Source organism: Bactrocera neohumeralis, chromosome 6 (genome assembly GCF_024586455.1).
Source record: "Bactrocera neohumeralis isolate Rockhampton chromosome 6, APGP_CSIRO_Bneo_wtdbg2-racon-allhic-juicebox.fasta_v2, whole genome shotgun sequence".
Lineage (NCBI taxonomy): Eukaryota > Metazoa > Arthropoda > Insecta > Diptera > Tephritidae > Bactrocera > Bactrocera neohumeralis.
In genome coordinates this window covers 1,086,949-1,101,799 of record NC_065923.1, presented here as the reverse complement: position 1 = coordinate 1,101,799, position 14,851 = coordinate 1,086,949, and the positions used below count along the sequence as shown (strand labels likewise).

General features: G+C 36.4%; 1 protein-coding gene and 1 pseudogene across 1 annotated transcript; both read right to left on the bottom strand.

Moving 5' to 3' along the window:
* Nucleotides 1-1,391: 1,391 nt before the first annotated feature.
* Nucleotides 1,392-2,467, bottom strand: LOC126761157 (larval cuticle protein 65Ag1-like). Its single transcript, XM_050477113.1, has 2 exons — nucleotides 2,100-2,467; nucleotides 1,392-1,818 (listed from the first exon to the last, which is right to left on the bottom strand). The coding sequence occupies exons 1-2, from the start codon at nucleotides 2,222-2,224 to the stop codon at nucleotides 1,629-1,631; spliced, it is 315 nt and encodes a 104-aa protein (XP_050333070.1). The 5' UTR covers nucleotides 2,225-2,467; the 3' UTR covers nucleotides 1,392-1,628.
* Nucleotides 2,468-7,188: 4,721 nt separating this feature from the next.
* Nucleotides 7,189-7,730, bottom strand: LOC126762439 (endocuticle structural protein SgAbd-6-like; annotated as a pseudogene).
* Nucleotides 7,731-14,851: the final 7,121 nt, after the last annotated feature.

Below are 14,851 nucleotides of genomic sequence, written 5' to 3'. Positions count from 1 at the left end.
TCGTACCGGAAAACGTAGACATTGGTTAATACATGTATTGTCTTTACGACGATCTGGACAATATCAAGACAAGGAAGGTTAAAACGTGATGGAATAATCTACCGGAGTGCAAAACTGCAAAAGTCATGTACAAAGCGGTAGTTCAAAAATACACAAAGTTCGTACTCATTCTTGATAGAAGGGACGGTAGGAACATGATTGGAATATTTACTGGTCACAGTCTGGTGGCGGCACACGTCTGCTGAATAGAGCTAACAGATCGAGATGACTACAGGGAAAGCACAAAGGAAACAATGGAGAATCTGTTTGCCCTTGTCCTGTTTAGCAAGGCAAAACTTCAAGCATCTGGAGCCCCACGCTATGAGACGCTGAAAAAGTATCGATAGTAAGGCCGCAATATCTTTTAAAAATTGTCATGAATTATGTAACAGCACTGCATTTGGCATTGCAAAGGATCAAAACTGATCTACGCGTATCTCACTAGCCTACCAGACCAAGCTAACCTATTCTAGTTCAGATATGATTTATATACATTCATCTTTTAAGATTTCTAAAAATCATCTATACAAATATGTAATAAATCTGAAGACATGTTCAGAGTCAAAATATTTTTTTGCTATTCGACGAGAAGAGTTCGAGTTATGATCAAACACGTGTTCTAATTTTAATTTCTAAAAAAGGAAAAATTCCCAAAAAATAACCATATTTGCCATTTTATTTCTAGTTCATAGTTAGACCCTTTACCTTTACAGGTAAAACAATATTTATCGAGCAAGTGGTGCCGGAGATGAAATAAAATAAAGCCATATGAATCTTCTAAATTATATAGTGTCATACATATGAAAACCAATTCTTTTTTCGTAATTGTTTGTGTTAGATAAAACTTTGGCAATCGGAAAGTCATATTTTAAGCATGTCTTTCTCATGGACTCTAAGAAACATCGATATAAACGGTTAAGTATTAGCAGAGCAATAACAAAAACTCATTGCATACCAATTTTTATCTTTATCTCATACAGCTGACTGCTTTTCTATGCACATGAAGATGTACTATGCGCATATTTTAACACTTAAATACTGGATTCTTGACTCGTGTATTTATTCTTAAGAGCTGAAGGCTCGAAGACCCGTTTTGTGTAACCCAAAGCGATCCACGCATTTCTCACTTGTTAGTTTTTTATGGCAGAGGTCAGCTGTTCCACTGTTATTTCCGGGTTGATTCCTTTCCAGAGTCATGAAAAATGAAATAGCTTTCTTTTCTCAGGTTTTCTTCGGGTTAGATAAAAATGCTTGGTGGAATCGAAGTAATAAAACTTGTTCGACTTAACCATAGAACCTTTTGCTGTAATTTTATGAAATTTTTTTTGCCGTGAAAATTAACACCAAGTTCAGTTATTTGAAGTCATTAACATTGTGTACTCGTATTTATTTGCTCATGCTCGCACTTCAATGTTTTGTGTTCTTTTTGTTCACTTATGTAAATAGTATCTGTGTGTATGTAGCTTAAACCTAGTTAACACAATGAATATAAAATCGCTGGATATGCCCGCTCGTTTGAAACTCAGTACTCGTACAGATCAGATGGGATTTGTGATAGAAAAGGAACGCCTACGAACAATGCAACCGTCTCAGACACGTGGCAAATGAGCGCCCTCCGGCTGGAAGCCATTCTCATCAGCTATGTAATTGACAGTGTAGGTTTGACCATCATCGCCGACATAAGAGAAGGAACCACGTACAACTATTGCCTCATGATCGGTGCCGACGTCCTTCAGTTTACCCTCCTCCTCGTGTAATTTACCATCGCTGGTCTCAACACTGGAACCGTTGCAGTTACCGGTACCGATATGTGGGTCAGCGGCACAACGCCAAGGAAGTAGTGTGAAGGAGAAAATGAAAAAGAACAAAAACAATTTTGGGTAAGTGTTTGGGTTTAATCGTCGTGGAATTATGCAAGCGGTTGACCTTGCGACCTGACGCGAACGCAAGTGAATGGCAGCCAATTTAGCACGCATGTATGCGATACATATGCACACTTTCCATTATGTGTGTGTATGTATGTATGTATATACCAGACGTTCATGTTCATTAACACTTACAGAAATTTATATCCCTCAGGCTCCACATCGGAATCGTATCGTAAAACCTGTACTTCTTGCTGAGGTGCTGGCGCAGCCATGACGGAGACAATGCAAACAACAACAAATACAATAACAAACTTCATCTTTAATGAGAGATTATGCAATCTTCTTGGTGTAAATGGGACACGGTTTCAAGCTGCTGCTTCTTACTTCACACAAACACACGCGTATATCACGGGTTGAGTAACGTTTTTTTAGTTGGCGACCTAGCGGATTCGTTTTGCGATGCTGGATGGATGGTTGGTTTGTTGGTGGGACTGGCCGCTCGGTTAGTTGCGACTCGTCGAAGTACTGAACAATTAATGCTTGCCACAACCTTTTATTACAGACATTTTATACTCGTCGCGTGTGCACGTTTTAAAGACCGGCGAAATACTCATAACTGTAAGTACTCCTATTCGTAATGGATGGCAGCTCGATACTCGATACGCTGGCAATACAGACGAAGCGTCAACAAGCAAACTGACAATACTTACAGCTAATTGTAAAAATATATGCACTTACTTACATAAATATAAACATACAAACGGTCACGTATAGGTATGTGTGTAGCACCCAGCGGACGCCACTGCTTAAAGCGTCGCAAAGAAGATGCAATCGTGTGTTGTTGCTGCTTTTTGAGGTGTGTGAATTTTGCAATTTTCCACAGCGGCGGCCGCAGCAGCAGCAGGAACATTCACGCGAATTTATTGAAATGTAGAAAAAATTTCGAAAACTTGTTTTCCTGTTTCTTAAGCAAAAAAAAAATTGCTGGCATAAGTGTACTAAAGCACGTTGTGGCTGCACGACACTTGGGACTACACGCTCTGACCGAACCTTTGCTGCCTCATATGTGTAAGAAATGGTTGGCATTTCTTTAGTCCATCCAATTTTGCTTTTCATTGAAGTTTCGTATGCAAATTTTTCACACTGCCTAAATTTTACGTGGGTCACATTTTGAATTTTGCGGATTGGCTAATTTTTCAGTATTTTTTTATTGCTAGAATATTTGAGTTGCCTTAGTTTTAGTATAATTTTATCACTTATATTTTAGGAAATGCATGTTTGCTTTTCCTAAGGCTGTCGGTCTATAAAATTGATGTTTCCCTGAAGGTCAGAATAACTTGCTCCTTACGTATAAGACGTGCGACTAAGTTCTCGCTTTTTTGTGATGAGAATCCAATTTTATTGTGAGGAAATGGTTAGGAATGAATTATTCTAAGTATAGCCTAACTGACAACTTTTTCCCATCTTTCTGGCAAAACTCGAATATTGCTTTTATATTTAGGGATTTGACAACCCTAATGTTTCAATCCGGCAAATCACAACTTTATCGTAAAGTCCGACATTTTTGATGTTATATATACTCAGAAATTTTTGACACATTACAGCTTTTGTGTTGCTTACAGTGACTTGAAATATTCATCTAGGCCAAAAAATTAAATGAAATCGCGGAAATTTTCGAGCGGTTATTTTTTACAACTTTCGACGTAGATTATGTCAGTAACGGTGCATCGATATACTTAATTATGCTTTTGGCGACGAAGCTCCATCAAGGGCTAGTGTTCATCGTAGGTATGGTGCATTCAGTCGAGGTCGTAGATCACTCAAAGACGGATTTGGTGAAGGTCGTCCAAAATCAGTTGTTGTTACGGAAACTATTAATGCTCTGCGCAAAGTGATATTGCCAGATGAGATAAAGGCACCAGTAGATATTGCATGAATATTTCGCTGTAATTTTTTTCACGTTGGACCCCACACAGTTTGTTGATCGTCCAAAAAAATAAGCTCCAGTCGTTTTGTCGGGAGAAATATTGACAAAATTCGAATGCAGTAGTTTTTCTATAAATAAATAAAACAAACTGCCGAAGATGGATCACTCTTCACCACGACAATGCAAACTCTCACAAATTGACTGACAACTGCATTTTTAAGTACTCAAAACATCAATTTGATGAGACATACACCGTATAGTCCTGACTTGATACCGCATGATTTCTTTTCCATTAGGTAAAAGATAAATTAAGAGGTTAACGTTTTACGACACCTGAAGAGTCGGTTGACGCGCTCAGAACACATATTTTGAATAAACCTCAATCAGTGAGGCAAAAGTGCTTTGAAAATTCGAATGAGCTTGGCAACGTGTGGCCGAGCGTTATTATGCAGCAAAATCACTTTTTCGTGCTTCTCTTGGTATTGAGGTCATAAGGAACCCAAGTTTCTTATTTCTGAATCATTTCCAGTGCATGCAGTCACTTTGAAATGGCTTGAAGGATGACTCATGGAACAACGTCTACTAACCTTCGTCGAAGGTGTTTGGTCTTCCTTCACATAGACGGTGGTTAACATCGAAATCGTCGTCACATAAACAGAGACACTAATGTGGAAATGCAGTTTATTTTTCAAATGACTATGTTAAATTTATTATGTTTCGAATAAATCCAAATCGATCACCACTAACAGCTGGAGCCATTTATTGACAAACAGCGGTACCTTAGTTGCGCACCTAATACTTATGTATATTGTACTATACTTTATTGATATTGGAGGTACCACGAACACTTAAATATTCTAAACGTTAATCTGCCCACTCTTGTAGTAATCTGACCAAATTCTTGCCACCATTTAATTTTTTATGTACATGGCAGCCGTATCCTAACTAAAACGTAAACAAGAAAATATTATCTACGATCCCCGAAAAAATGATTGCCATAATCTTGACGTCAGCATAGCGTAGCACTACTTAAACTTTGAAATACTCAAATGCAGCATCGAAAGTGTGATGGTCGCGGCACACACATTAACCGACAATACATATATACATAGATCATCAAAATCATGTAATGCTGCTACACATGCACATACATACATTCGCATGCCTTTATCCATTTATTTGCCAGATGTCAAAAGGCCAAATTATTGTTTGCACTTGATGAGTGATAGAACTCAAACCTACATACATTCGTAGCCATACCGAGGCGAACGTTGGCAAATGCGCGAAGTGAATTGGCGTATTTGTGGCGGTCAAATAGGTTGGGCAGCAGCAGCATCATCCACATCATCAGCACCATCGGCAACCTCAACGGCAGCGGACGGTCACTCAGCCTGCTGACTGCTGACTGCTGAGCCAATTGGTCGAATATAAAGTTTTGTTTCGTTTTAGTTTAGTTTGTTTGTTTATGTCTTCGTTTGCTACTTTGCGGCACTAATCTTGAGGTGTCAGTCAGTTAGTCATTCAGGCAGGCCAGACAGGCCACCGGCGATAGTCACAATAGCAGCATCCCATTGCACGCTAACCTACTTCTATCATACGAATACAAGATAGGCACATACATATATACATATCTTGTTTGAATGTTTGTATGTATGTGCGTAGAAGTTGAAATTTGCATGCTCAAGCTCATAATCGCAAGTTTACTTACTTGTATGTAACTATTTGTTCATTTACTTTGTATATATTTGTATGTGTGTGTATGCGTGTCATGCTCACGCTTATTGCGAGTGCTCTTACATACTTGTACGTACATACATATGTATGTACTTACCGATTTATAAGTGCTTGTACGTGGGTTGTTACGTTCGGTTAAGTTTGTAATCCACGTTGTGATTTTTGCAGGCTGTTTTGAAACATCTATATTCATACATACATACATTCACACATTTTCATACATTTTAACTTTGTCAAACTTTTAATGTTAGTGGCTTTATGCTTTAGGTATCATCATTCGTGGAAGATACCACTTATTGTTTTGGTGAAATTTGTGAGAACTTGCAGAAATAACGGTGTTCAGTCCGAAATATGCTTTTCATGCTTTATGAATATTTACTATAGTTATTTTAATGGTTGGTTCAATGGTAGCAGGCGTGCTGAAAAGTTTCTATGATAGTGACCTTTAGTTAAATACTACCTCCAAAAGACAAATTTATAAACTCATATACAAAGCTTTTGAACAATTTATTATATGTTGGATAACAAATTTATAAAAATGGAAAGAATTTCATGTATGTATTTATAAGAAATATCTGGTTGTGAAAAAAAGGTTTGATGGGGTTATGGTGTCACGGCGAAGGAAGCATTTGATAAGACCTAGTGAATGAATACAGTGAAAAAGCTGATTTGAAACAATTTTTCAAAACAAATTAAAAATCTTAGCATGATAAAAGTCAACGGAAATTAAATACAAAATAGCAAACATTAGGAGAATTAGTAAGGAAAGAGCTAAGTTCGGGTATAACCGAGCATTTCATACTCCTTCAACTTGCAAGGATTAAAGCCAGGGAAATACCTTCAGGTACATAAGGCTTGTTAGTCATTAGGGTTGCCCCGTTATAAGAAAAACACGCTCTCTCATTTTCATTAAGATAACTCACATATTGGCCGATTTATGCGATATAAAGTTACCCGAAAGTTCGAAAATCTTTAAATAGGGACCATTTAGTTTAGGAAAGGAGTCTCTCTGAGTTTCAATTATATTCGTTTTGATATGTGAAAATTGTATACAAAGTGACTGGTTCAATAAGACTTTCTATACATCAAAAACTTCTGAATAAATAGTAATTTTAGAAATAATTGATCGATTTTAATTTACATTTATTTTTTGAAATTAAAAACGATCGCATGCTTGTGAGCTTTGCAGTTCTATATTCTACAAAAGTAAACAAACTAGCATGAAGGCAAAATTATAAACTTGAATCTTAAAATACATTCAATGGAGTATGACGCATGCGCATAAAAGTAATGGGCGAATTAAAATCTAAATGAAGTTAATCCGCTATTACTGCTACGAATGACACACATGCAAAAGAGTAAAGCTAAAAAGTCTAAGCCTGGTGTGATTGTACAGAATTCAATAAAACACTTTACTTCGATGCAGCGCTATTTATTAACAGTATCAACAACGACTAGACTATCCACATAATTCGTACAATACTCGTAAATTGCTTCATTAGCTTAGAAAATATATACAATTGAACTAAAATTTAACATCACAATACACGTACAACTAATAAAACCATATTCTGCTGCCGAATCTAGTTATAGACGCTCATAACCTAAAAAAATAAACACTTATGATGCTGGCTCGGGGCCCACGGGCAGATGTGTGCCTTGTGCCTGGAAGCCATGCTCATCGGCGACATAATTGAGTGTATATTGCACACCATCCGGCCCCGTCCAGCTGACTGTGCCCTCGACCGATATCGCGCCAGCATGCTTCACCGTGGCCGTTTCCTTGCGTGACACGCCATCACTGGTCTCAAAGCTGTTTGAAGTGTGCCAAGAAGAGAGTGAGAGAGAGAGTGCGTGTGATGTGGTGAGTTGGTGGAAATGAGTTGAAAAAGTATAATATATAGTTAATCAAGCGTTTAAAATATAATTTATCAAATACATACGCAAAGTTATAGCCATTGGCGCCGACATTATCATTGGAATAGTTAACAATCTGCACATCGTCATCACTGTATGTTGTGTTGTCGTTGTGGCGGGTGTGGAATCTGGCACAGGGCTGGCGTTGATCACGCATGCGCCAGCGCACAGCAGCGCCAACAGCACACCAAAGCGTATCATTTCACGGTAAGCGCGCGCCTGATAATAGTACACGACTAGCGTTAGTTGGGCTCTAGCTTTGATTTATGACTTTTAAATGAAGTTTGTCGCTTAAGTCTTTTGTCTTTTACGCTCCTATAAAGTTGGTTGGTCGCGTCGTCGCGTCGTCTCGTCTAAACTCTTGATCTCGTGTTTTCGGCCGGTCTGTCGACCTGTCTACCAGTACACGAAATCGGTGCAAACGTTTTTTCGGGACTGTTCAAAGCCGACAACTGCGCAACCAAATGCGCTGCGCAATAGCTTTATATACTACTAAATGGTAATACACAAACAATGCCAGCCACTCTTGAAACACACACGATTCATGGGAGAAGAAAGAAGTTTTCTAACTTTTGTCCCAAAATAGCCGACAATTTGTAGACGTGTACAATAAAATACGCAAATAAGAGCATCTAATAAAAACCAAAAAGCCAAAAAAGCAACAGCAATAACATGAATATAACATGAAATCAAATAAACAACAATAGCAACAATCGTACGGCTTCGAGCTGCTAATATATTAAAACGCTAGAATAGCCGCAATTGAAATTTAGATCCAAACTAATTTAGCATCAAGTCGAGTAACGTTTGTTTTAAAGTCGATCAAAAGCAAATCACACACGAATCAACAGTTGGCTTGTTGTTGCTGTCACCGCCGCTGTTTCTTGTCTCGCGTAGCTGCTGTGACACAAGGTGATGTTGATGTTTATTGTTTTGCAGTGTGTAGGTTGGCTCTGCTGCGGGGTTTTTGCCGTTGTGCCGGCTGCTGTGCGAATGCGTTTAGCTCACCAAAAGCGAGGCAATAAAAAAGTCACCGAGGACTGGCGCAAATAAAACGACAAGCCAGCAAGAGCAGCAAGAATGACGAAAATGAAAGTTGAAGGTAAAGACTAAATTTTACTAGCCTTCTTGTGTCGTTCTGATACAGACGCTACATATGAAGTCCAACGAAAATAACAGAGAATACACCGGAAAAATATATCGAATAGATTTATAGATTTTTATACCCTGAACAGAGTATATTAAGTTTGCCACGAAGTTTGTAATACCCAGAACTAAGCGTCGGAACCCTGTAAAGTATATATATAAATGATCAGTATGTTGAGCTGAGTCGATTTAGCCATGCCCGTCTGTCTGTCTGTCTGTATATATACGAACTAGTCCCTCAGTTTTTAAGATATCGTTTTTAATTTTACAAACGTCATTTTCTCTTCAAGAAGCTGCTCATTTCCGACAAATGCCGATATCGGACTACTATAACATATAGCTGCCATATAAATTGAACGATCGGGATCAAGTTCTTGTATGGAAAACTTTCATATTTGACAAGATATATTCACAAAATTTGGTATGGATTATTTTCTAATCTAATAACAATGTAATCTCCGAAAAAATTGTTCAGATCGGATTACTATAGCATACAGCCTCCATACAAACTGAACACATAATTACTAAAAGAAATGCACATGTGAAGAGTATATTAGCTTCGGTGCAGCCGAAGTTAACATTTTTTCTTGTTTTAGGTTACATTTGTGAGGAAAAATATTGAAAAAAGAATATTGATATTGTGAATGCGTCTAATAGTTGGCCTTTTATAGTTGGATATTTAAATAGTGTTCGAAATATAGAAAATTATTTTCCTTTACTTACAAGTACTCTAGAAAAATTGGAATACCTTTTCACGTTATTGAAGATCATAAAAGTATCCTGAACCACATAGTCAAACAAAATTCTTTTTAACTTGATCTGTACACTTCCGTCGAAATGACCGCCGACAGTAAAAAGTCCAGCATGCTAAACAACTAGAATCAACTGTTATATAATTTCAGTAGTTTATTTCAAATAATAAGAAAAACATACCTAATACCTAAAAAGGTGAGAATCATGACTCACGGTTTGAAGTCAAATAGGATGCTGCAAGCTACATATATTCAAATGTTCGTTGCCGAAGCTGAAGAGGTAATTAGTCACTTGGATTTTCAGAGAGTTGAGAAACATAAAGCAGTTAATTCTATAGAGTACATAACTATTTGAGTATCGAATATGTGGCGAAATCCACAAGAGGAACAAAAGCAGAAAAATAATTATTTTTTACTAAGGTAATAAAAACATTCTCTGACTTTAAATTTTCAGATCTCAGATTCATATGAAGAATAAATAACGGTTGCATGCAACGATCTGAAGTTTTCTCATTCGACAAAATGTTTCGAAATTAATTCAAATGAATGCAGGAGGATCTTGTTCTACCTGGAGAATAAGAAAAACATAATTCATTTTAAGCTGCCATTAGATCGAACTTTATATACATATGTATATCTGAGCAGATTTGACCCGAACAAAGCTAAGGAATCATTGCAGAAGAGTTTTGGGCTGTCTACTTAATCACGAACATATGTTAATCAAATATGGCGCATAGCATTCGGTGAAGGTCGTGAAGTCATCGAAAACTGGCCTCATGCGAGTCGTCCATCCACCGCTGGTCCTGACCGGCATTGACCGGTGGCATGCTTGTATTGGCTTAGAAGCCTATTTTGAGGATGATTATATTAATTTTTATTAATATATGTGAAAATGTCATTTTATGTCGGAGGAGTCGAATTTGATCTGATGATAATCGTACTTCCCTTTTATACGTATATATGTCATACTGGCTACAGTTATTGCATTGATTGCTGCCAAGCGGAGTGTGCCAAATGTTAATTAAATTTGATATATCACCAACCAATACAAACTCTCAGATATATACATAGTTGTGCACCTAGTACTTCATAACAGATTTTATAATATCAACTTAATTACAAGCAAACGCTTAAACGTGATCACGATTTTATATCCATGCATGTGTGTGTGCGCATGTGCATTAACGAGTTTGCTTACGAACACATTCATTTAGTGCCACAGCTCAATTATCTTTTACTCTCGTGCTAATGATTTCCGATTGGCATACTAACACACATTCCTCGGAGTAATTGTGTAATGATTAATTAGAAGATGATTAATGCGTTATTCACGCTTGATTAATTTGTTGTAAAATTCAAGGTACATACGAAATAATTTTTGTATTTGATGAAAGGAAGCAAGCGTTATTGATTTTATTTTTCCATATATTCTCCTTTGCTTAACCAACTTGTTTAGCAAAATGCATTTTGCAAGAATAAATTTGTCAGGCAACACTATCGCAAGTCATTAAAATCTGTTATAGTTTATCTTATTTGTTATTGATATATATGAGTAAAGTTGTATCTTTGACGTCAGACAATTTTAAGGCTACTTTGCTAATTTTAGCCAACTCCAATCTACAAGCTCACCAACTAATGCGAAGATTTTCGCACAAGCGTTTCCTATGATCGACAAGCATGCACGCAACAGTATATTAACGGTTTAAGATTTGTTTACATAAATTTGTTATGCAATATTGTTAATCAATGCGAACTCTTATGGCTTCTTAAGGTCAATAATACCATTAAAACTATAGCAGTTGATACCGCAGGCAGAAAAGAATGAAAAAATGTTAATTCGAGCAGTTAGTTTTAAGTTTAGCATATCATCATATGTGTATGGGCACTGCTTACGACTTTATTTAGAAGACGGCAAGTTATTAATTTTCAAGAAATAAACAGTAGTAAAACAAGTAAGGAAGGGCTAAGTTCGGGTGTCACCGAACATATTATACTCTCGCATGATAAAGTGATAATCGAGATTTCATTATACGTCATTTACATATTTTTCAAATACCGTATTTTTGTAAAGTTTTATTCCGCTATCATCATTGGTTCCTAATATACTATATATTATACAGAGAAGGCATCGGATGGAATTCAAAATAGCGTTATATTGGAAGAAGGCGTGGTTGTGAACCGATTTCACCCATATTTCGTACATGTCATCAGGGTGTTAAGAAAATATTATATACCAAATTTCATTGAAATCGGTCTAGCAGTTCTTGAGATATGGTTTTTGATCCATAAGTGGGCGAGGCCACGCCCCTTTTCAATTTTTAAAAAAAGCCTGGGTGCAGCTTCCTTCTGCAATTTCTTCCATAAAATTTAGTGTTTCTGACGTTTTTTGTTAGTCGGTTAACGCACTTTTAGTGATTTTCAACATAACCTTTGTATGGGAGGTGGGCGTGGTTATTATCCGATTTCTTCCATTTTTGAACTGTATATGGAAATGCCTGAAGAAAACGACTCTGTAGAGTTTGGTATAGTAGCTATAGTAGTTTCCGAGATATGTACAAAAAACTTAGTAGGGGGCGGGCCACACCCACTTTATGCCCCTCCTTAATGCGATCCTTTGTGCCAAATTTCACTTTAATATCTTTATTTATGGCTTAGTTATGACACTTTATAGGTTTTCGGTTTTCGCCATTTTGTGGGCGTGGCAGTTAGCCGATTTTGCCCATCTTCGAACTTAACCTTCTTATGGAGCCAAGAAATACGTGTACCAAGTTTCATAATGATATCTCAATTTTTACTCAAGTTACAGCTTGCACGGACGGACAGACGGACGGACGGACAGACAGACATCCGAATTTCGACTCTACTCGTCACCCTGATCACTTTGGTATATATAACCCTATATCTGACTCTTTTAGTTTTAGGACTTACAAACAACCGTTATGTGAACAAACATTGCAACATTGTTGCGAGAGTATAAAAATAGTTAGAGAAAACTTAAAACGTTTTAAAATGGAGCAAAAGATAGTAGCTTCGTATGAAAAACATGAATATTAGTTATTACAGCAAAACACTTACTTATGCTAGTAAATATTGCATAGTATAACTGCAGAGCAACTAGCAGTTCAGTCGACTGCCTTTTTCTTTACAATCAACGTGGCCATTCTACTTATGGATGACTTGCTAGCAGTTAGTTAATTTTGCGTTTTTTAACTTACATATTTTTTTAATACTTCCTGTTCCGAGCTCTTTCTAAATAAGTTTTAGTCTTATGGAATTTGAGGTCGTTCTAAAGGGTCTTCTTTTTTTAAAGTGTGGTTTTCAATGAGGGAATACTTTTTTCGGAGTTCAAGAAGGCTATTGTGCTACCATCAATGGCACGCTATGGAATTATTTTTTGTGCCATTTTTGCGTCTTTGACGCAAGATGTCATACAGCCAACATTAAATTTAAGGAAAGAAAATTTGGAAAACACATTATTTCGCGGCGTGAGCCTATGCCATAACCTGCAAGATCATGCGATTTAACACCCATGGACTATTTTTTGTGATCTTATGTGAAGTCGCTTGTTTACGCAAAATAACCGCGGAATGATTTACGCCTGGAAGGTCTCAAGCTCCAATTGTGAAAAATTGGTTGAAAATTGGGTTTTTTGGCCGGAATTTCTACGAGCCAGCTGATTTGTTTACTTGCCCGAAATAATTTTGAAAACATAATGGAAAATCCATATCTTTACAATAAAGCCAAATTTTATCTTGCTTTTTATTTCTTACAAACAGAACATTATTTACTTAGGCTCACCATCAGATTACGCTAAATTAGAGATACAAGTAGCCACTATCCTGCACGGGCTCTTCTTCTTCTTAATTGGCGTAGACACCGCTTACGCGATTATAGCCGAGACCCTCTGCACGGGCTCATCTGAAGATTTTTGTTTCGAAAACATGCGAAAACCATCGAGTTTCTGAAAAATAGTTGCAGAACAATATAAGTTAGTGAAATCAAAGAGATTTGAGATGCAGAAGGATTGACTCTTTAACCAGGTCGGTATAAGTCAGAAAATTATGGTAGTAAACTGATATTTTTCCGAGTTTTTTGATGTTTTAGTGCAGGGTGAGTATGTGATAGGGTAAAGCATACATACATCACGTAGATAAATTTGCTTTGCCATAGGAATTTCCGATTTTTCTTAAAACTATTTTAATAATAATATGATAAAACAAAAAATATATGAAATAATGAATATAAAACCGGTAAGTTAATACATATATCTATTGCTATATGTGTTTACCTATTGCACATACATATATGTATATATATTTTCGGTATATATATATATATATAAGTAAATGTATGTTTGCGGACGTATAAACTAATTAGTTGACTCACCTTGATGCATCTGTAATATGGCAATCAAATAATAAACAACCAAAAGTACAAACAAACGCCCATAGCTGTTTAAAATTGTGAACTGATGTTCCAATGGCAGAGGGGCGATGAGTACACGGAATGTTGATAATGAATAATGCACTTTGCGGTATTTTGAAACCGCTGCGGAAGTTGAAATGATGAAGCGCTCAGCTGTTTTTGAGTTTGAGAAACTATTTTAACTCAAACTTATATATTGTATATTGATACCATACATATGAAGAAGATTTATGCACATTTATATAAATAAATGTATTCAGAACGGCACTTTATGTTTATTTATTATACATATTTCATTCTAAAGCTGAAATCAGGTTATAAGAGCAGAGGAAAATTTTTAAAGAACTTTTTTAACAACTAAGTTGTTAAACAAATTAAAACTAATACTCTTAATAATTTAAAATAAAATTAAAATAAATTTATTAATGAATAATAAAGTTCAAAATGAGAAATTAATTTAAACAATTAAAGACCAGCACTTGTTTTAGTCAAATTCATTGAACACCTACTGAGATCGAGCCTCCTGCAGAGCTGCAAAACAATAAGTAATTATATCTTTACATATTTGTGTGTATGTATTATACCTATATTCTCCATTAAAGCCGCAAACGTTTACTAACCAAAGTGTTGCTTCCATTACTAGCTGCAGCGCTGACAAGCTTAACAGCGGTGGAAATCATCTCCAAGGGGAGTAAAACAGTGTTGCCAGGTGTTGTTAAATGAACAATAGATTGTCTGTGACTGAGGGATTCTACAAAAGCATTTCAGTCCGAAAGTCAATAAAAAGTTCAAAGCTGTTTCTTTTATTTGACCTAATGTTCCTTTTTAGAGTGTTTTTTTTTTTAACTTTTTCTGAGAAATATTTTTTAGAAAGAAAGTACAGATTTCAACCTACATAAAGCCTACTGACTGATGATTTCTTGAAAACTAAACTAAAAGTGCAATAAATCAATAACTAAATGCATCGGATACATGAAATCTTACACCCATAATGGCACAAGAAGGCTTTATAGGTGTGGCCTCGCCTACATTTAATACCAACC